At 49.1% G+C, this 21,812-nt stretch overlaps 1 protein-coding gene across 19 annotated transcripts in view; it reads left to right on the forward strand.

Moving 5' to 3' along the window:
• The window catches only part of UBR5 (ubiquitin protein ligase E3 component n-recognin 5), a 2,132,574-nt gene that overhangs the window by 593,750 nt on the left and 1,517,012 nt on the right, over nt 1-21,812 (forward strand). For all 19 annotated transcript variants that reach the window (XM_078686916.1, XM_078686920.1, XM_078686919.1 and 16 more), the window contains one exon: nt 1,645-1,799. In XM_078686916.1, the coding sequence (XP_078543042.1) occupies nt 1,645-1,799 (155 nt within the window). The remainder of the gene's footprint in view (nt 1-1,644; nt 1,800-21,812) is intronic.

A 21,812-nucleotide genomic window follows, 5' to 3' on the forward strand; every position in this document is an offset into this window, starting at 1 on the left:
CCCGTCTCCACTTTAGCTAAACAAGGTAGCTCCATCGGGCATCAGTCAAAGTAGCTAGGTCTCAATTGACGAGGGAAAGATCACAGATAAACAGGGTGGGGACTAAGGGCAAGGACGGGTGAGGGCAAAGGTCAGTAGCTGGAAAGAGGAAAACAGTAGAGCGGATAGGGGTAGGGAAAAGGGTTAGTAGGGAGATACGATGGAGAGACAAAGGGAAAGTCTGTCCAAGGTCCGGCTAGGGAGGTGAGGGCTGAGGGGGAAGTCCGCAGACCTTCTCCTCTATAGCTATTGGATAGCACCACCGGGCATCGGCCAAATAGCTAGGTCTCAACGTAAAACATATAAAGAGCATAAGAGAGAAAAAGACTGGTGCATAGAGGGGTAAGGCGTAGGGTGAAGGGGTAGGAGGTAGATATGACGGAGAGACAAAGGAAAAGTCTGTCCAAAGTCCGGATGGGTAGGTGACGGCAGAGGGGGGAAGTCCATAGCCTATCTCCTCTATGGCTAACAGGTAGCTCCACCGGGCATCAGCCCAAAAAAAGGTAGGTCTCCAGTGTCGGAGGTAAGATCAACATGTTCGGAGTCCTGGTGTGTAAGCAGGATGAGGGATAGGTTCAAAGACAGGTCGTAGTCCAGTTTTTGTTCTGGAGTAGTAGCATAACGTGGTGGGGACAACTGTGGCAGCCATCTTGGAGACAGGAAAAGGAATATTAACCATGGTGTTACATTCTGACGGAACCATTAATATCTTTAGCTCGAAGGCGGGAGTTTGTTGAGCAATGGCGCAGCGAGAGGCCATAGCCAGTGTCCGCTCACCTCCCGAGGATGAGAGTATTTCCGTGTTAAAGAAACAAGGGAGAGAAACTGTTGCCATTTTAGGATCAGGCGTGTGGCGCCTCCTGTATCCCTATAACTCTCTCATTAAGACCAATTGGCTTTCTCTTCCCTCGCGGCACTTGGGCGTCTAAAGAGTCCGCCATCAAAGGCAGTGGTCGTGGCAGTGGGGGGCAAGTTTGATTTCCTGCTGCATGAAGCTCTTGGCTTCAAAACTGCTCGGCCGCCATCTTGAGTGTAGGCCGGCCCGTGTGTTGTGCGGGAAGTTGCTGAATTACTAATGGCGGCAGCCAGGCCGTTACAAGCCGTACGTTTAATTTATCCTTACGGCTCCACCGATTGCTTCGCGGGACGCAAGTCTCTCAGGCTGTTAATTGTGCTCGCCCGTTTGTTTTTTGTCAATAAAAATAAGTAGTGCCAAAAACACAAGTGGTGCAAGCAAAAGCAGCTCCCATTCTGGCCATTCGGGTAATTCCCATGTACTTGCACTATAATTTTGCACGAATGACACTTAATTTCGTAACACAGCGAAGTAGCTTAATTGCGTAAGTTTTGGTATTACGTGTAACGCGAAAAATAATATACACAATTGATCCAGCGTAATTAAAATTTATCTGGGTCTAATTTGCTTCAAGATTTTGTATCCACCAACAAGATTGCTATCTAAGGTAAGTAACTTTTCTTTTTGCTCTGCAAGGTTTGGTTGCTTGCTGTAACAGTGGAAAATATCACACTTGTGTACAATACTTTTGAAAGGAATGACTTTCCTTTTGTAAACTATTTCTTAAGTTATTTGTTTCATCTTCAAAGGTGTTCATGCAGTTCTGAAGACTGGGACCTGGGTCCGATACTGCATCTTCGATCTTGCAACAGGAAAAGCTGAACAAGAAAACAATTTTCCTACCAGCAGCATTGCATTTTTAGGCCAGAATGAACGAAATGTTGCCATATTCACAGCTGGACAGGTTTGTTTTCCCATAAGGTTATACATTTATTTATGTAGTTGTCATTCATGATTCCACAGTACAATGGTACTTAATTTTTGTGAAATGTAACTGCATCTAAGATTATATTCTTCCTAATAAATGTCAGCCACATACGAAATTATGGATTTTTACAGTTGCTTTGTTGACTTTGCACGTTAGATTTTATTGCAGTCTCCTGAGACATTCTAATTTTTTCAAATTTGTTGGGTATAATTTACAATTATTCCTTGTCCTGGCGTTGCCAGATTTTCTCATGCTATACTGAAATGAGGTATTCTGTCAAATATTTGGTATTGAGTTTGTGTTGATTCTAAAACTGCATTTTAATATATTTATTTCATGTGCATATAATTCCATCAATTTGAGTCACCTGCAGGACTTTCAAATACTCTTCCAGCTTGTCCGTTTTGTTTGAATAGCCCTCTGGTTTTATTCCATCAAACTTGATAATTGTGAGATAACTTGGAGGCCTCCGTCTTTTCCTTCTCTGTCATTAGACTGGAAGTTTCCTAAAGTGTAATCTCATTATATTATAGGATAGCTACTTTTCCATCAGCCCAGCCTGTTTATTGTGTGGTGGTGGTGGCAGCCAATATCTGTTTTGGGAGATAAGCCTTTATACCACAACCACTATTTGGAGAATGTCCATGTCAACAGGATCAGTTGCAGGGCTGAGTTGGAGTGCAATACATGTCATAACTAGGACTAGTGAGAAGTAGTCTGACTGCGTCTGAGTTCAGAATCCTGAGAGTTCTGGCCATCAACTAGGACTGGGTAGTCCTCCATGATTTAAGAAGTCTACAGACTAAAGCTAATTTTAGTTAGTGCTAGTATCCTACTTATTCCCCTGGGGTTTCTTCTTTATCTTGAGGTTACAAAGGAGATCTACTGTCTTAGTACAGAATGCTCGATCAGGAGAAGAACCTCTACATTGTTGCTACTGAAGGAGGATAGCTTATCTGCCTTCAGGAGGAGCTAGACCATGCACGCCATAAGGAGCAAACTTGATTCGGATTGGAGTCTAGTATTCTGGACTGTTCCGCTGTCCCCAGGAGATTAGAGTTTTTGTTGAAGGCAACAGTCCTCCCAGGGGATTCAGAGGTCGCTGTTGCAGGACAGGTCGCAGGGCCATCAAGGCAGGAGAAAGGCCAGTAGGGCAGGGGCCAAGGTAGTTGTCGTCTTCTACGGCAGGGTGTCTTCTTTCTTCATAGATCGTCGTAGATCTGAGTGCCAGGTCTGAAGGAGCCACCTGAATACTAAATTTAGGAGGCGTTTTAGGGGAGTAGCAGGTAGGTGTGGGAAAGTGCCATCTTTCTTGCATGGTATGCCCCTACTTTTTGCTGAATTGCTGATGTACTTTGACTGAGTGTGTCCTGGGCTCCTGCCAATCAGGTGCCCAGGGCCTGTGTTCCTTCCCTAAAACTGTATTGAAACCTAAACTCAATTGACATTTCTGGCCACAGGTCAGACCCTGGTAAATGGTGCCCTAGGTACCCAGGGCACTGTAACCAGAGGAGGCCCCTAAGGGCTGCAGCACTTATTGTGCCACCCTTAGATGCCCTGTACCGTGACACACACACACAGCCTTTGCCGGCTCAGTGTCTTGGGGCATGTAGGAAGGTGGATACCTGACTATGGTTACCCCCAACTTTTTGCCTAGTGTTTAGCTGGTTTTCGACTTAGTTGGCCTGGGATCCTGCTATTCAGGACCCCAGGCTATCTGCTCGCTCTGTAAAATGGACTCCATGTACTGTAGGTACATACCAAATTGGATATTGGGTCACCTTTGTGAGTCCCTGTATAGTGTACCATTGGTACCCAGGGCATAGGTGCACCCACGGCCTACCAGGGGCTGCAGCATATATTATGCCACCCCTGGCTGGCCCCCTAAATTGACACAACTGGCTGATCACTCAGCTGGAGCAAGGTCGTGTAATCACCCCTTTCTTAGGTATAGTATCCCTATACCTACCTTATATATAGACACATAGTAACCTATAAGTCACTCCTATGGCAGGCCTTAACAATCCTGGAGGCAGAGTGCTTGGTTATGTGTGAGATGGTGCTCTAGCATGAGCTGAGCCTGTCTGCAGCTTTCGGAACCATGTCCTTATAGCTGTTCTATGATATTGCCATACCATATACTCTTAAGTGCATTATAATCCTCGCGGTTAATGCTAACTTTGGTTTGGCTTTATCCAAACATGTCGTGTAAGGTGTCATCCGCTTTGGAATACTACCCCCTCGCCAATTCTGGCGACGGGGGTAGCATTCCACCCTTCTAGAGGGAGAAGACATGTTGAAACTACTGTACCCGGTTAAAGTTAACCAGAGCCCCAGCATCAAAAAATTGATGCTGCTGCCACAGACACAAGTCTGACCTCCTCCTGCTGGGAGTCCATTCAGTCAGGAAGGCTTGGACAATAGGTTTCCTGCCTGGGGAGGTGCGAGCACCACCCCAGACAGGACTTTGTGTATTGGGACAGGGAGGGCTGAATAGATTGAGACACTGCCTGGGGCACACTAGGTGCTCCAGGCATACCCCAGTTCAAACCGGTTGCTGGGGCACTCCAGCCCCAGCTCTGGCGCGAAACTGGACAAAGGAAAGGGGTTTAACCACCCCCCTTCCTGGTCCCACCCATAGGAGGGACCTAGAAAGTAATCCAGCCCCTTTTAGTTGTCTAAAGGTAGGAGCTGAGTCCTAGGACTTTAGATTAATCCTGGAATCGAAACTTTGCACGAAACTTTGCACAAAACTCTGGACCTTCGACGTTCTGCTGAAGACTGAAGAATCTCCCTTGTGGCCAAAGAGTGACCACCCTGGGCTACCAGGCACCATCCAGCAAATCAACGGCTTGCTTAGTCGACGCTCCCGCTGGGACCCGAGCACAGAGCCTGACAAGACCCAGACTTCCAGACCTCTCTGACCCTCTCTTCACGTCTGCAGCATAGCTGAGATCCGTGGGGCGACGAGACACGTGGGACCGGACATCTTGAAAAGCCTGCAACTTGCTAACTGCAGCTCCTGAGGTATCCTCGAAGCTTTGCACTGGGGATTGAGAAGCCCCGAATCCGAGCTCCACCTGCACTGAAGATCAGCCCTCCACACTCCACCAGTTCTGCGTGGGGTCATTCTGCTTGTGTTCTGCGCGACGCGTTGTCCGGTTGCTGGCCCGTTGGCTAGTAGCCTCTGTGACGACAATCCTTTTGAACCAACTCGCTGGTCCAGTTGCTCCAGACTGGCCCTTGCCTCCCTGCAAAGGTGAGGCACCTCAGACCTTGCTGGTCTGCACCAGAAGCCTTCTTTGAATCCTGCGTGCGTTGCCTTTGCCAAGGCTTGTTGACTCCAATCCGGAAGTCGACCCCTCCATCTGCGAGAACCTTCGTGGGACAGCTCGCCTCCAGCACCTGGTCGTCCTCGACGCCTCCTGGTCCGTGTGGCTGAAGAGACAAGCTTCAAGACAGCACCTGATTGTTCCTCGACGTCGTCTGGTTTCACCCGGTCACTGGCTAGTGACCCAGAGACTGTCCCCTCTGCTTTCAGGTCCTCTTCATCCTCGATCCGCCCTTGGATCCACCCAGACATCTTCCTCCTGGTCGCCTGCAGCATCTTTCTTCACAGGCTCCATAGACTTCAACGGCGAAACCCGACACATCTTCACACCTATGCACCCGCCGTCCGTGGGTGAGGTAACGCGAGTACTTCGGTGCTCCCAAGGGTATTGACTATCCAAGTGTCTAGGTTTTTAGTTGTTTCCTTCTAGCTAAACCGGAAGTGTCCTAAATCCTTCTTTATCTAACTTCTAAGTTCCCATTGACTTTACATTGACTCCCGCGTGTGTGTAAAGACACTGCACGCGTCGCCTGTGGGCCTCCTACTTCTAAACTAAGGTTCAGATAGTGTGGCCCCAGCGATGCCCTAGGCCTTTCTTTTTCTCGTGACGTGGTACTTATACCACTTTCTTAATATATGGTTTGCTTCGCCCCCTAGGGCCTAACTGTAAATTGTGCAACTTAACGTATCCTGATTAAGTAACTTGTTATGTGCTTTTGCCTCTGATCTCATAAAGAGTTCAGAGGAGTGTGTTAGTAAATAAATACATATATATATATTTTATATATATCCTGTGTGGTGTCCTTTCATTTGATATTCAAGGGGTTACATATGGTAAAACAGCTGGCTTTACACGCCCTCAAGGGTCTTTTAGTCTAAGACTGTTCTGTCCACGCTACCACTAGGATAGCGGGTCCATAAGGTTGACTTACAACCATCACCATAAAGGTTGTTTGGACTGGTTCAAGATGTTCCCTGGAATAGTGAACATCATATACCAGGCCAACTTCTCACAAGGCAGAACAGACCAAAGAGTCAACATGGCACACATCCCTGTGTGCCATGCCCACAACACACTGCCCTGGCATACCTCAGTCATCCCTCTAGTTGGGTGCCCTATGCCAGTGGTTTGGGTACAAGGGTATGATCCCTGTATCCCTACAGTACCCAGGTCCATTCCTGGGCACTGTAAGTGCAGTGCTGCCATTAAGAGTATATGGTGCTGGGAGGTAGTCATCACGAACACCACAGCACCATGATGTCTACACTGACTGAGAAGTTTGGTATCAAACGTCTCAGCACATTAAATCCACACTGATGCCAGTGTGGGATTTAATGTAGAGTGCACGACAGAGGGCAACTTAGTTACTCCCTGAAACTAATCCATCAGCCAGCATCCTGACTGAGAGGCTGCTTAGGCTGCCACCCAGCAGACATGTTGCTGGACCCCTGGGTAGAGAGCCATCCGGTCTCTTGGGCCTGCAACAATGCTCATCCTGGGGCGAGGTGCTAGGCCTTCTCCCCCAGGATTGTCAGGGTAAGCTTCAAAGGCATGCCACCTTTGTGAGCTTCTCCAGGCCACTTGCTGTACTCAGCAACTGGTCCCCACCGGTTCTGACCCCCACTCTGGCGGGAAGACAGACGGGAAAACCAAAGTGAGGAAAGGGGGTGTGCCAGCCTCTGCCAACCCCACCCCTCAGGTGGGGGAGGCGAGGTGAAGCACAACTCCGGGCTACTGCCAATTTGAGGATGGGGAGCCCTACCCAATCAGAACTAAGCTACTGGCCCCCTTCCACTGGAGAGTGGCAGGATAGGGGCTGTACTCACTCCAGGTAAGGGACCCATTGGTCCCTGACCTTCCCCTACCTGTAACACCCCTAAATGTAGTATTTAGGTGATCCCTGAACCTTCCTTCCTCAGATACCGATTCCAAAACTACCAAGAAGAACAAGAAGAAAGAAGACCTGCTGTGCAGCTGCTAACAAGAGTATTTGACAGTATAAAATGGGGTGGTCCCAGTATTTATAACATCACAAGTGTTAGTGGTCAAGACAAATTCTAAAACATGGCATCTAAGTACAGATATTGTGTACTTGGCAAGTTTGTTGTTTTTGATTAATGTTCTTTTTAGGCATATTAATATGTGCTTGCATTATGTGATTTGCACTCTCTCCATGCCACTACCTCACCAGAATCACAGCCTTTCCCACCCCTACCCCTTCCCCTGCGCACTGCAATGTCGCCAGTCATGTTTTCAATGTACAATGTGGTTTTTCTCATCTGAAGAAACTCTGGTCAGTGTGATTAAATAACACAAACTCAGTTTGTTTATGATTTGTATATCTTGAATATCTGTTTTACAATTTGTCTTGACCAATAACACTTGTGATGTTATAAATACTGGGGCCACCCCATTTTATGCTAACAAGAGGACGACGCCAACTGACTTGGCCCCAGCCCTACCGGCCTGTTGACCCTCGAACCTGCTCCTACTAAATCCCGGCATCACCTGTGATCAACAACTTTGAAAACCCCGTAGGACCTGACTGCTTTGCTCATCCAAAGACTGGGACTCCCACGTGCAGTGGTTCTGCTCCCAAGATCTACAGCCCCTGGTGCGAGCCAGGCAACGCTAATCCAGCACACTCTGCACCTGCCGAGCCCGGCCCGTGCCTGAGTGGACAAAGACCATGAGGACATCCCCCCGGGGACTGTGACAAAGAATCCAGCACCCAAGGACCCTCCTCGACGCTCCTGACGACTCCTGCAGCCTCACAACCAGGGAGCCCTCCAACCGCGACCAGCAGAGGGTAAGATTTCCCGACGCCAAAAGACACCCCTGCACCAGGCGCCCTGCGGCTCCTTGTGCCCAACTCTTTGGTGCCTACGTATCTTACAGCTTCCCAACTTACCTCTCGAAGTGGTGGTCGCACCTGAAGAATCTCCTTCCCCGAGCCTACAGCCTTTATTCGTCCTGCAGCTTTCCCATTGAAATCCATTGGGCTCCCGACGGCCCAAAAGCACCCTGCACTCAACCGCCCCAGTGTCGTTGGGAATGCAACCTTTGCTCTGTTCGACTTCCCCACTTGCCCTGAGGAAGTGACCAGGAGCCCTGCTCCCACAGCTGCGTGGACTGCCTACTAGCAGCCACCAACCGAAGGCCCCATGCCAGTCATAGGCTAACATTGGGCCTACTTTCTCTGCACCCGGCTGCCCCTGTGCCGCTGAGGGTGCAACTACTGTACCTACCTAAACCTGGGAGACCCATGAGTCTAACCCCAGAACCTTAACTCTGCCAGTTGAGTACTTACCTGAAAACCGATAATCTCATTTTCTCCATAGGGTAACATTGGCTGGTTTTCGCTTGGAAATTCTACGAAGTGTTGAGTTTTGAAATGTTGAAATATTCACTAAAAATCATCCGATCAGCGAAAACGAAATTACTCGCCTGTTATCAGGAGAGATCCCAGTGCTAGATCTTTGTGCCCAGCACTGACCCTAAAAAGTAATTATAACGGTGGTTTTCCGATAACTTAATTTTCCTCCATAGGATAACACTGCCTGGTTTTTGCTAGAAATTCTTTTAAGTGTCGATTTTTGAAACATACAAATATTCATTAAAAATCGCCTGTAACAAAAACGATTTCTTCCAACTGGTTACAGTAGATGCGCCAGGGCTCAATCCAGGATCCAGCCCTGAGTAAGAAAAACATACGCAAAGTAATTAATATTTCATTTTACTTAAAATTCCCATTGAGCTCAATGTTATTATTGTGTTACGTTTACGCATATTGCAACAACTGTATCTATTGCATTTAAAAGTCTGTTGCTCATTGAAAGTATTCAATTGCAACATCTCATTCTGAGAAAGTATTTTTATACCTACTTGTGGTTCTAAAATAAAATAGCAATATATTTTTATATATAAAGCAATTGGCCTAGAGTTCAGTTCTGAGTGTGTGAGACCATTTGCTGACACTTTGTGTACAACAAATGCTTTACACTGTCCTCTGATACTGCCTTACTGCTCGACCAAGCTACCACTTTAGAGAGTAAGGTGATATCTAACTTTAACCTCTGTCGACTCTGTGCACACTGTACCTTACTTTGGTACAGTAGATACAGACCTAATACACAAAGGAGCTATAGTGGTAGAGAACACGTGATCCCTCACTCATAATCTCATGTACAACAGCAGACCTGTTCACACGGTGAATCTCCTCCTCAGCTTCCCACCCAACTATTATAATATCTATTGAGGCAGCGGTTAAAGTTATATCGTCTATGCTTTACGGATCTGGGTCACCACTTTCAAACAATTTAAAATTAGACTATTGCGTTGTTTTCAACCGATGTCACCCCCCATCAATCCCTCCCCTCATGTGAAGAACGTCCTTCAGGTGGGTAAGAAGGAAAGAAAAGAGTGAAAAAAAGTGTGAAAAGTGGTGGTGGCGTCAAGCAGGGCTGCCACTGCTGCCATGCTTGGATCTGTCACATGCATGACAGCAAACAAAGTGCTGAGATTGTATGCAGTAGATCGATCTGGCACCAAGCCAGTTTGATCTGGCCCATTTATGTCCGGGAGTAGCCGTTATAGGCGTTAGTGATGCGTTTCGCCAAGGTTTTGTTATCTGTGTTAATCGTAGAGTCACAAGAGGTTTCTGATTTGCCAGGCTTTAATATGGTAATAATGACCACCTCTCGTAATGATTGCGGTAGTTCCCCAGCTTCCATAGCGGACTGGTACATGGCCAACAGATTGGGAATTAGCGTAGCACCAAATTCTTTATAGAAGGATGTGGTGAAGCCATCTAGGCCCAGGTGCCTTATCATTAGGGGGACTACGAATGACATGCAGGACTTCCTCTTCAAGTGAACGGGGAGTCTAAGTATTGATGACGCGTGTCATCTAGCCAAAGTAATTGTACTGAGTCCAGTAGTGCTTGGAGAGTCGTTGTGGTGCCTTATCAGCAGGCCTAGGCTTGAAGCCTATTAGGTTTCTGTGCAGGGTAAGTCCTGTAGTCCTTCGGCCCTCGTGTTCCCCAGCAGCGTACTGTTAGGATTTATTTGCGCCTCAGGGGGCTTGCCTCCGCCCCATGAGTCTCACAGGCAGGGGAGTCAGCATAGCTAAGAGCATGGAAGGAGGCAGGAGATAGTATCACTTTATTGTCAAATAGGAGGCACAGTAAAGTTGTGTTCGAGGCATATGAGCTGCAGATTCTACATTTTGCAATAGATCGCCACCTGGTGTTGGGCTTGGATGATTGCAGGTTGTTGTCTTCTTGGAAGAAGTCTTTTGTAGTCACGAGATAGGAGACTCCTCCCTTGGACAATACTGCACATGGTCATCGACTCCATCCTCAGATTGTTTTTTTCCGCCACTGGGTTCGGATGAAAGTTTTCCGCTCCGGCTAGAAATACTTTTTTCTGCTTTTTTCGAAGCGAGAAACTTCAAACAAACCTCTTTCGACATCGAATAGACTTTCGACATCACCAGCTACATTCCGGTGCGTCGACGCGGGCCGTTGGGCCCATCGACGCCGTGCGGCCTACGCCTCATGGAAAGAACTCCATTCAAGAGATGCCCGGTATGTCGAGCAAAATTCCCTCATAGCGACCATCACGAGGTTTGTAACCTCTGTCTCTCGCCAGAACACAACGAGTCGACCTGCACAGCCTGTGCCTCCTTCCGATCGAAAAAGACCATTCGAGATCGGAGGGCTCGTCGACACGAAATGAGGAGATCAGCACCAGCACTGGAGGCCATCTTTGAAGAGGAGATCGTCGAAGAACACGTCTTCGAGGACGAATATCCAATCGAAGATATCTCCGAGGACGAGGCTCCACTCGGCGCAGAGGAGGACTCGCCTGATCTCCAGATAATATCGGGAGCAGAGGATTCGGACGATTCGATCCCATCTCGACAACCCGTGAGTACATCTGCCCCTGCACGACAGACAGTACCCAAACAGAAGGCGACGGTCAGCACTCCGCCCATGGGGCCCAGTCGAGACCGTCGTTTACCCTCTAATGCCCCGCCTTCGGCCCGGCTCCGAGGAAAGAGAATACGCCTTCTGGTGCCTCGGCACCGAAGAAACACCATGTGCCGGTTACACCTCCTCCATTGGCACCAAAAAATCCTTCGACACCGAAGGACTCGTCGGCAGTGGAATCAGGCTCAAGGTCAGCTCACAGACCTGGTGTTGGTAGACAGCCGTACATATCGCTCTCTGCAGTGGTGGAACACCAAAAATTTGACAAAGCGACGGCCGTTCCTAGATCCAGTTCCACAGATAGTGCTCACGACAGATGCATCCCTCACAGGATGGGGAGCCCATCTCCTGCATTATACCACACAAGGTCAATGGAACAATCAACAGAAACAGTTCCACATCAACCATTTGGAGTTGCTAGCAATTTTCCTAGCACTCAAAACCATTCAAGTACAAATACAAAACAAAGCTGTACTAGTCCAGACGGACAATATATCAGCCATGTATTATATACAAAAACAGGGGGGGGGGGACACACTCTCTGCAACTGTCCCAACTTGCACAGAACATTTGGAGATATGCCAGCCCTCAAAACATACATCTGACAGTAGAACACCTTCCAGGGATCCACAACCAGATAGCAGATCTGTTAAGTCGCCAATCACAACAGATTCACGAATGGGAGTTGCACCCACAAGTACTTCACCATTCTTCCAAATGTGGGGGTATCCACAAATAGACCTGTTTGCCACCCACAAGAACTCAAAATGCCCAACCTTCGCCGCCAGGTTTCCACACCCACGGTCGGAGGGGAATGCAATATGGATGAACTGGTCAGGCAGATTTGCGTACGCTTTTCCGCCTCTCCCACTCATTCCACTAGTAATACGCAAGCTCAGACAAGTCCCTCAAACTAATACTAGTGGCCCCCACATGGGCACGTCAGCCGTGCTTCACCACGCTACTAGATCTCTCATTGGTTCCACATCAGAAATTACGGCACACGCCATCCCTGTTAACACAGAACCATGGAGAAATAAGACACCCAGAACCAAGCCAACTGAATTTGGCGATCTGGCTCCTGAAGTCCTTGAGTTTGGTTACTTAAACTTACCAACAGACTGTATGAATATAATTAAAGAAGCTAGAAGACCCACTACCAGAGCATGCTATGCTGCTAAGTGGAAACCATTTGCAATATATTGTAACAACAATCACATTGATCCTTTGGATGTTTCCATCCAAAATATTATTTGCTACCTTCTACATTTACAAAGGTCCAATTTGGCTTACTCTTCCATACGCCTACATCTGACCGCTATTGCAGCGTATTTACAAAATAGACAGCATCTATCTCTATTTAGAGTACCTGCAATAAAAGCATTTATGGAAGGATTAAAAAGAATAATCCCACCCAGGTTACCACCTGCTCCAGTATGGAACCTAAATGTAGTCCTTACAAGAGTCATGGCACCCCCTTTTGAGCCGTTACATCAATGTGAACTGCAATTCCTAACATGGAAAACTGCTTTCCTTGTTGCCATTACCTCTCAGAAGAGTAGGTGAAATCCAAGCATTCACAATAGAAGAACCATTTTTTCAAATACATCCTAACAAAGTGGTTCTTAGACCCAATCCAAAATTCCTGCCAAAAGTGATTACTCCTTTTCACCTAAACCAGTCAGTAGAGTTACCAGTGTTTCTTCAAAAACCAGACTCTGTTGCAGAAAGAGCTTTACACACCTTAGATGTTAGAAGAGCTCTACTATATTACACAGACAGGACTAAATCCTTCAGAAAGACAAAACAACTATTTGTATCTTTCTCTCCCCCACACAAAGGCAATCCCATCTCTAAAGGAGGAATTGCTAGATGGATTGTAAAGTGTATTCAAATATGCTATCACAAGGCTAACCGTACACTAACAGTTCCTCCTAGAGCACACTCCACTAGCAAACTAGGAGCCTCTATGGCTTTCTTAGGAAACATACCATTAGAGGACATATGCAAGGCAGCCACATGGTCTACAATACACACCTTCACTAAACACTATTGTGTTGATGTGCAAGCCAAGCAGCAAGCTGCAGTAGGCCAAGCTGTTCTTAAAACAATATTTCAGTATGCTGCAACGGATACAAGCGACCACCGCTAAGGGAGACACTGCTGCACAATCATTGCAAAATGTAGGATCTGCAGCTCATATGCCTCGAACGGAAAATGCTACTTACCAGTATGCATCGGTTATTGGCATGTAGAGCTGCAGAATCCTACATGCCCTCAAGCCTCCCCGGGTCTTGTATCCGTTCCAGTACTCATCTTACTTAGATGTACACGCATGGACATCCTTTCTCTTTTACTTCGACTAACTCCATCATTTCCCATCATGGCGAAAAACAATCTGAGGATGGAGTCGATGACCATGCGCAGTATTGTCCAAGGGAGGAGTCACCTATCTCGTGACTACAAAAGACTTCTTCCAAGAAGACAACAACCTGCAATCATCCGAGCTCAACACCAGGTGGCGATCTATTGCCAAATGTAGGATTCTGCAGCTCTACATGCCAAGAACGATGCGTACTGGTAAGTAGCATTTTCCTTTATGTAGACTGGTATGAAGCTACCAAGCCTGGCACCCCCGCAATGCTTCTGGGCCACTCGCATCTGGTATGGCAGCTCCCCTCCCGTGAGACGGTGCAGGTGGCCCTCGTCATCTCTCAGTCCTCTGCGTGACGTCTTCTGTGGTCTTCCTGGCGCGTCACCGCAGGCCTCTCCGCGCCCGCAGGCCCGGCACAGCCTCGCCCTCTCATTGAAAACCTCCGCCCCTGCAAGTATGGGCCAAAAGGCGTTCGATTTTGATTACGGTGGATGCGGGAGGCCGAATCAGGCCCCCCGCTGGCAGTGCAGAGAATGCAGGGGACCATGCGGGTGCCTGATAGCGTTGCTCGCGGGCCCACATGCTTGCGTCACGTCGCGGCACAGCAGCACTTCAGTAGGTCCCTTTGCCCCGGGAGGCCGATCCACTGTACAGAATCGTGGGCGCAGCGCTATTGCAGGGCAGTTCACCTCGGGCATGCAGACTAGTCCATGGTAGTAGGTCCAGGGATCTCCATCTCAGCGAACTATGTGGGCCGTGTTGTTCGTTGCCGCCGCCCACAATGAGGTAAGATGGCGCCTTTCGGCTCCGGACGGTTGACTTGCCGCTTGCTGCAATACCTGCAACCACTTCTTATATGCACTCCACAAGGGACATGCAGGTGTACAATCACTTTGTGGGTGCAGGCATCCACTTCTTGGCGTTTTTGGAGGTCAGCAGGCTCAGGATATTGTTGGATTTTTCGCCCTGCCAGCCGTCTCTCTAGCGAGTGGCCATTTTGCTGCAAGGTCAAGCTCCGCCCCCCAGGCAGCATATCTAGATGATATTGCTGTCTTTAGCTCCTCCTGGCACAATAACCTGCTCCACCTGGCGAAGGTTTTACAGGCCCTTACAATTTGCAGGCCTAACTATAAGGGCATCGAAGTGCCAGATAGGGCTGGGAACTGTTTTGTAATTGGCCACCATGTTGGTGGAGGTCAAGTGAAACCTTTACAGCCAAAGATTTAGACTATTCTGGACTGGGAGGATCCCACAACCCAGACCCAAATTTGGGCATTCATAGGCTTGACTGGGTATTACAGGAGGTTTGTGAAGGGATATGGGTCCATTGTGACCCCCCCTCACAAATCTTACCTGGAAAATGTCCAAGAAAGTAAACTGGACAGTTGGCTGTCAAAAGGCTTTTGACATCCTGAAAGAGGCCATGTACTCAGCACCAATTCTCAAAGCTCCAGACTACACAAAGCAGTTCATTGTGCAGACTTATGCCTCTGAGCTAGTTATAGGAGAGGTCCTATCCCAGACCAACGATGATGGCCAGGACCAACTTGTTTTATAAGCAGGAGGCTACTCCTCCAGGAACAGCGTTGGAGTGCCATAGCGAAGGAGGCCTTTGCTGTGGTTTGGTCCCTTAAGAAGCTGAGATCCTACCTGTTTGGGGACTCCCTTCCTAATCCAAACTTACCATAGACCTCTCAGATGGCTAATGCAAATGAAAGTTGAAAATCACAAACTGTTGAGGTGGTTTATCTCCTTACAGGGAATGGACTTTACTGTGGAACACAGACCTGGGACTTCCGGTGCAGGTGGACTTTCCAGGTTCTTCCACTTAGATGAAGACTCTCTTGAGAAGGTTAGTCTCATCCGTTTTGGGGGGGGGGGGTGTGTGTTTAGGAAAGTGCCCCTTTTATGCATGGCTCTCACCTAACCTTCTGCCAGAGACCTCATGCCAACTTGCCTAATGTGTACTGGGAAGCTCCTAACCAGGGCCCAGCACCTATTTTCTTTCCCAAAACTGTACTTCTGCACCCACAATTGGCACAACTCTGTGCCACCTGTAAGTCTTGTGTAAAAGGTACCCCATGGTACCAAGGGCCTTGTGACCAGAGAAGGCCTCTGAGGGCTGCAGCATGTATTATGCCACCCTCTGAGACCCCACACCTTACCACCCCCACACTGTCATGCAGACTGAGTGTTTTGGTGCAGACTAAACTAGTCTACATGGCACACATCCCTGTGTGCCATGCCCACCAACACTGCCTGTGCCATGGGTAAGTCACCCGACTAGCAGACCTTACAGCCCTAAAGGCAGGGTGCACCATTCCCGGGTGAAAGCATAGCTGCAAGTGCCTTTCACAGACCTAAGTGCAGAGAAGCCATTTTGAGTACATGGGTTGCGAGTTTGTCAGCACAAACTCCACAGCGCCATGATGGCTTTACTGAAGTCTGGGTTGTTAGGTATGAAACATCTCAGCACATTAAACCCACACTGATGCTAGTATTGGATTTAATGAAAGATTTCACACAGACAGCGAATTAGAGATGCCACCTGAAAAACATCCAACTGCAGTGTGGTTTGAGTGACTCTCAGCCATCTGCTACCACCAAAAAAGTTTCTGGACCCCTGGGTAGAGAGCTCCCTGGGTCTGGGAACAAAGCACATCCTGGGCAGAGGTGTCCTGCTTCCTCCCCCCCCCAAGATGGGCAGGGTCCTTTAAGAGGGAGCTTCAAAGGCCTGCCTCCTTTGGTAGCTACACCCAGCTTTTTCCTGCTGTCAGCAACCATCTCCCACCGGCTAGGACTCCCTTTTTTGGTGCGAGAAGCGGCGGGAGAACATAGCCAGGAAAGTAGGTGTGCCCATCTGTGCCAACCCCACCCCTCAGGTGGGGGAGGCGAGGTGAAACAAACATCTCATTGCCTGCCGTCTTATAGCTGGGGGGACCCCTCCAATCAGGAAGTGGCTTATGCCCTGCATTGTAGGTTGGCATCCTAAGGGGTGAGACACCCCAGGGAAGGGGCCTTTCGGTCCCAACCTGCTCACCTCTGTAACACCCCTAAGTCTATTATTTAGGGCCCCCTGACTCGAGGTGACAAGTAGGAGGACTGAAGAGCTGTGCTGCAGAAGAGTAGGACAACGACAACTGCTTTGCCCCAGCCCTACTGGCCTTTCTCCTGCTCTGAACTCCTGCGAGCTGAACTCTGCTTTTCCTGAAGCCAGCAGCCTCCAAGAACCCCGGAGACCTGCCCTGCCTTCCAAAAGAACTCTAATCTCCTGTGGACACCGGATATGTTCAACAGCATCCCAAGTCAGTACTCCAAATCCAGCCGAATCCGTGTGTCCTCACCACTCTGCACCAGACGCCCACGACCCGAGTCAGAGTGGCCCAACACCCCAGCTAGCTCCCCCTGGCGATCCTGACTGGAGTGCCAGCGTTGGACGACCTCCACCGACCTCTGCACCTGCAGCCTTATCTTGAAGGGTCCCCCCAACTGCGACGGGAACCGGTGAGAAGAATCCGACACAAAAGGAGACCCCTGCTGCCGCTGCTACTGAGGTGCCTGACCGACGGTGTCCTGTGCCCAGCAACTCTTCATATTCAGCCTCCAGTCGTTGGTTCCCTTCATCCAGTCTTCTGGCTCCAGCCTGCAGTCCTTTTCTATCACCGACTTCCTCCTTTGGAAAGCATTGGACTCCTGACACTTCCTGAGATACCTGCACCCGGTTGCGCCTGCTCCACTGGTGGTGTGGACTTGGTGCCAATCTCTGACCCACATTGTCCTAACCTTAACCCTAGGAGCTTGGCTACTGAGTCAAGAGGAGCCCGCCACTGAGCAGTCCCCAGCCAAAGCTGCTATGGTAGTGGTGCATGCTTGTGGTGAGAGGTCTCGAAGGGTTGGCATAATACATGTTGCAGCCCTTGGAGGCCTTTCCTTGGCTACCATACCCGTGGCACCATAGCTGCCCTTTACAAGGGACTTCCTGGTAGGCCAGAGTTATGCCAATTGGGGAAACAATGTTACAGTTTAAGGAAAGAACACTGGTCCTGGGTCCCTGATTGGCAGGACCCAGGGCACACTCAATGTGCATCGGAAACCTGGCAAATAAGGGGGGTGAGGAGGGTCTGCAACATGCACTCCCACTTTTCTACAGCATCACTGTAGGAAGGTAGATCCCTGACTATGGTTGCCCCCAACTTTTTTGCCTGGTGTTTTGCTGGTTTTCTGACTTAGTTGACCTGGGGCCCTGCTATTCAGGACCCCAGGCCTACTGCTCTCTCTGTAAAATGGATTCCATGTACCTTAGGTACATATCTAAATTGGATACTGAGTCACCTTATCAGTCCCTGTACAGTGTACCTTAGGTACCCAGGGCATAGGTGTACCCAGGGCCTACCAGGGGCTGCAGCATGTATTATGCCACCCCTGGCTGGCCATCCAAAACTGACACAACTGGCTGCTTGACAGCTGGGGCAAGGTGGTGTAATCACCCTTTGCTTTAGATATAGTATACCTATATCTAACCCTAAAAATGGACACACAGATCTCCTATCAGTCACTCCTATGGCAGGCCTTAACAATCCTGAAGGCAGAGTGCTTGGAATCGTGTGAGATGGTGCTCTGGCATGAGCTGAGCCTGTCTGCGGCTTTCGGGATCCATCCCTTAGCCGTTTCCATGATATCGCATACCATATACTCTTAAGTGCATTATAATCCTCGCGGTTATCTGCCAACTCTGGTATCGCTTTATCAAAACATGTCGAGTAAGGTGTCATACGAATTGGAATACTAACCCCTCGCCAATTCTGGCGACGGGGTTAGCATTCCACCCTTCTAGAGGGACACGACATGTATGTAACCTGTAACCCCGGTTAAAGTCAGACATAGCCTCAGCTCCACAAAATGGATGCTGCCACCGAGACACAAGTCTGCCCTCCTGCTGCTGGGAGTCCTCCCAGAGCAGGAGGCAAGGACAAAGGGTTTCCTGCCAGGGGCGGTGCCAGCACCGTCCCAGACAGGGTTTTGTGTATTCCAGGTAGGCAGGGCTACAGAGGAAGGTGACTGCAAGTGGCACCCCGGTGCTCACTGTGCATAGGCTGGCTGGAACCAGTTCCAGGGTCACTCCAGACCCTGTGCTGGGGAAAAGCCCGCCAAGGAAGTGGGTGTACCCACCCCCCTCCTAGTCCCACCCCTAGGGCAGGACTTAGTCGCGTGCCAGCCCCTTTTTACAGGATAAAGGTAGGAACTGGCCCCCTTCCAAATCAGATCATCTTTGAATCCTGAAACTACTTTCCACGAAAGGAACTCAAGACTTCTTCCTAAGATTTCTCCCTTGTGACTAAGGAGTAGTCACCCTGCATCCGCAGGCACCATCTTAAGAACACTGCGGTCTGCTGCAAGTCTCTCCTCCGGATCAAGACTGCCCAGCTCGACGAGAACCGGCTTCCCTGGCACCTCTGACCTCTACCTGCATCATCAGTCACGCTGAGATTCGTGGGTGTGACGAGACCTCGAGGGACCGGCCATCTTCAAGACTGCACGACTTCTTTCCAGCAAGCCCGCCGAGTGAATTCCTGGTGAGTGCTTTGGGGTCCGAGAAGCCCCGACCCTGAGCAGCTCCAGCACCGAAGTGCAGCCCCCCAGCATCTCCACGATCTGCGTGGGGCCCTTCTGCTTTTGGCTGCTCACCGCGTTGTTTGGCTACTAGCCCGTTGGCTTGTGGCCTTCCCGACGACGCCCGACGACATTTCTGCTGCTGGTCTGGTTGCTCCAGACTGGCCCTTGCTTCCCTCCATCGGAGAAGTACCCTGGACCCTCCTGGTCCGCCCAAGACGCCATTTTAGGTCCACCGCGTGGGCCTTGCATTTGCCAAGACTTGTTGCCCAATCCTGGGTCCAGCGACGTCGACAGCAAGAACCTTCGTGGGACAGCTCGCACCTCCATCCTGGTCGCCGACAACGCCTCCTGGTCCGAGAGACTGCAGAGCCCAGCAGCGCCCACTCACCTGACTGCGGTGACTTCGCCCGGTGCCATCCTGGTGCCCACTTAATCACTGGCTAGTGATTCAAGAACTTGGTCCCCTCTGCTTTCAGGTTTTCTTCTTCCTTGATCCAGGCTTGGATCCATCGAACTTTTCTTCACTGGTCGCCTGCCAGCAACTTCTTCCTTCCAGGCTCCTGGTCCGACAACGAGATCCCCGACGTCTTTTCAGACCTATGCAGCTGCAGCCCCTGGGCTAGGTAACTTCGGCACTTCGGTGTCCCAGCATAGCCTCACTATCCTAGGGTCAGGATCCACTGTCGTTTTCTTCCTACCAGGTCGGGTTCGCCCGTGAACACTAACTTTGCCTTTACTAGCCTCCATAGACTTTGTCCCGCATCCCGCGTGAGAGTGCACACTCTGCACCCGAGTCCCCTGGGTCTCCTAGTAGTAATCTAACGATTCCCTAGTCCAGTCCTAGCGATTCCAAAGCCTATTAGTACTGTACTTACCTGCTAGTAATTTCGCATTCCACTTTTAGAATATATGGTTTTTCGTGCCCCTCGGGCATTTGTGTATAACGTGCTAACTTAAGTATTTTCGTAAGAGTTTTGTTGTGTGCCTAGCACCCTGTCCTCATAAAGAGTACAGGGTTGTTGTGATTCTAATAAATACACTGTTTATTTTCATAACACTTGTGTGGTGTCCTTTCACTGGGTGTTCAAGGGGTAATGTGATGGTAAAACAGCTGGCTTAACACGCCCTCTAGAGTCTTAGCCTTAGACTGCTCGTATCCATGCTACTAGGATAGCTGGTCTATAAGGTTGACTTACAACCAATCATCAATAAGGGTTGTTTGGACTGATATATAGTGATCACTAGAATAGTGAGCACTGCACATCAGGCCAACTTCTCACAATCACTCACCAAATTATCTTCCAAGAAACAACCCAAAAATGTACCTGGGCTTTTGACACTCTGAAGGAAGCATTGTTCTCCGCACCCATTCTAAAAGCTCCAGCTTATACAAAGCAGTTCACTGTGCAGACATATGCCTGTTAGCATGGGATAGGGATAGTTCTGTCCCAGACCAACGCTGATGGAAAGGACCATCCTGATTCTTTTATTAGTAGGAGGTTACTCCCCAGGGAGGAAACCGCGCTGGCTTGCCATTGAGAAAGGTGTTGCTGTGGTTTGGTCACTGAAGAAGCCAAGACCTTATTTGTTTGGGACTCGCTTCCTTGTTCAAATTGACCACAGGCCTCTCAGATGGCTAATGCAAATGAAAGTCGAAAATTCAGAACTGTTTGTGTTCCATCCCCCCACAGTGTATGGACTTTAAAGTAGAACACCGACCTGGGACTGGCCATGCCACTGTAGATGGCCTTTTTGTCATGGTCACCTATTTATTTATTTATTTATTTAATTTTTACTTTTTATTGGACATGCGTCAGTTTCAATATACAATATTACAAAATCAATGGTTAAAAGTACATATTTGTCACCATACTTTATGTAGGAGAGTAGGGTCTGCTATCCTATGGTCACCCCAAATGTTTGCTTTTTGCTTCACTGGTTTATGACTTAATGTGGCTGTGGGCCTGCTAATCAGACCCACAGCCTGCTGTTCTCTCTCTAAATTGTTACCCATGCACTTTAGGTGCATAACGAAATTGGAACTGGTTCACCTTATTGGCCCCTGTAACAGTGTACCCAGGTACCCAGGGCATAGGTGCTTCCAAGGCCTACCAGGGGCTGCAGCACGTATTGTGCCACCCCTGGCCTGGCCTCCATATTTGACACAACTGGCTGATCACTCAGCTGGGTTAAGTCGGTGTAACCACCCCTTACTTAGGTGTAGTATGCCTATACCTAACCTAAAATGGACACACATGTCCCTATCAGCCACTCCTATGGAAGGCCTCATCAATCCTGGAGGCAGAGTGCTTGGGAATATGTGAGATAGTGCTCTGGCATGAGCTGAGCCTGTCTGCAGCTTTCGGAACCATGTCCTTTAGCTGTTTCATGATACTGCCATACCATATACTCCTAAGTGCATTATGAACCTCGCGGTTAAATGCTATCTTTGGTTTGGCTTTATCAAAACATGTCGAGTAAGGTGTCATACGAATTGGAATACTACCCCCTCGCCAGTTCTGGCGACGGGGGTAGCATTCCACCCTTCTAGAGGGACACGACATGTACCTAACCTGAACCCCGGTTAAAGTTAAACAGAGCCTCAGCATCACAAAATGGATGCTGCCACCACAGACACAAGTCTGACCTCCTGCTGCTGGGAGTCCTTCCAGCGAGGG

The sequence above is a fragment of the Lissotriton helveticus genome, chromosome 4_1, assembly GCF_964261635.1.
Source record: "Lissotriton helveticus chromosome 4_1, aLisHel1.1, whole genome shotgun sequence".
Classification (NCBI taxonomy): Eukaryota; Metazoa; Chordata; class Amphibia; order Caudata; family Salamandridae; genus Lissotriton; species Lissotriton helveticus.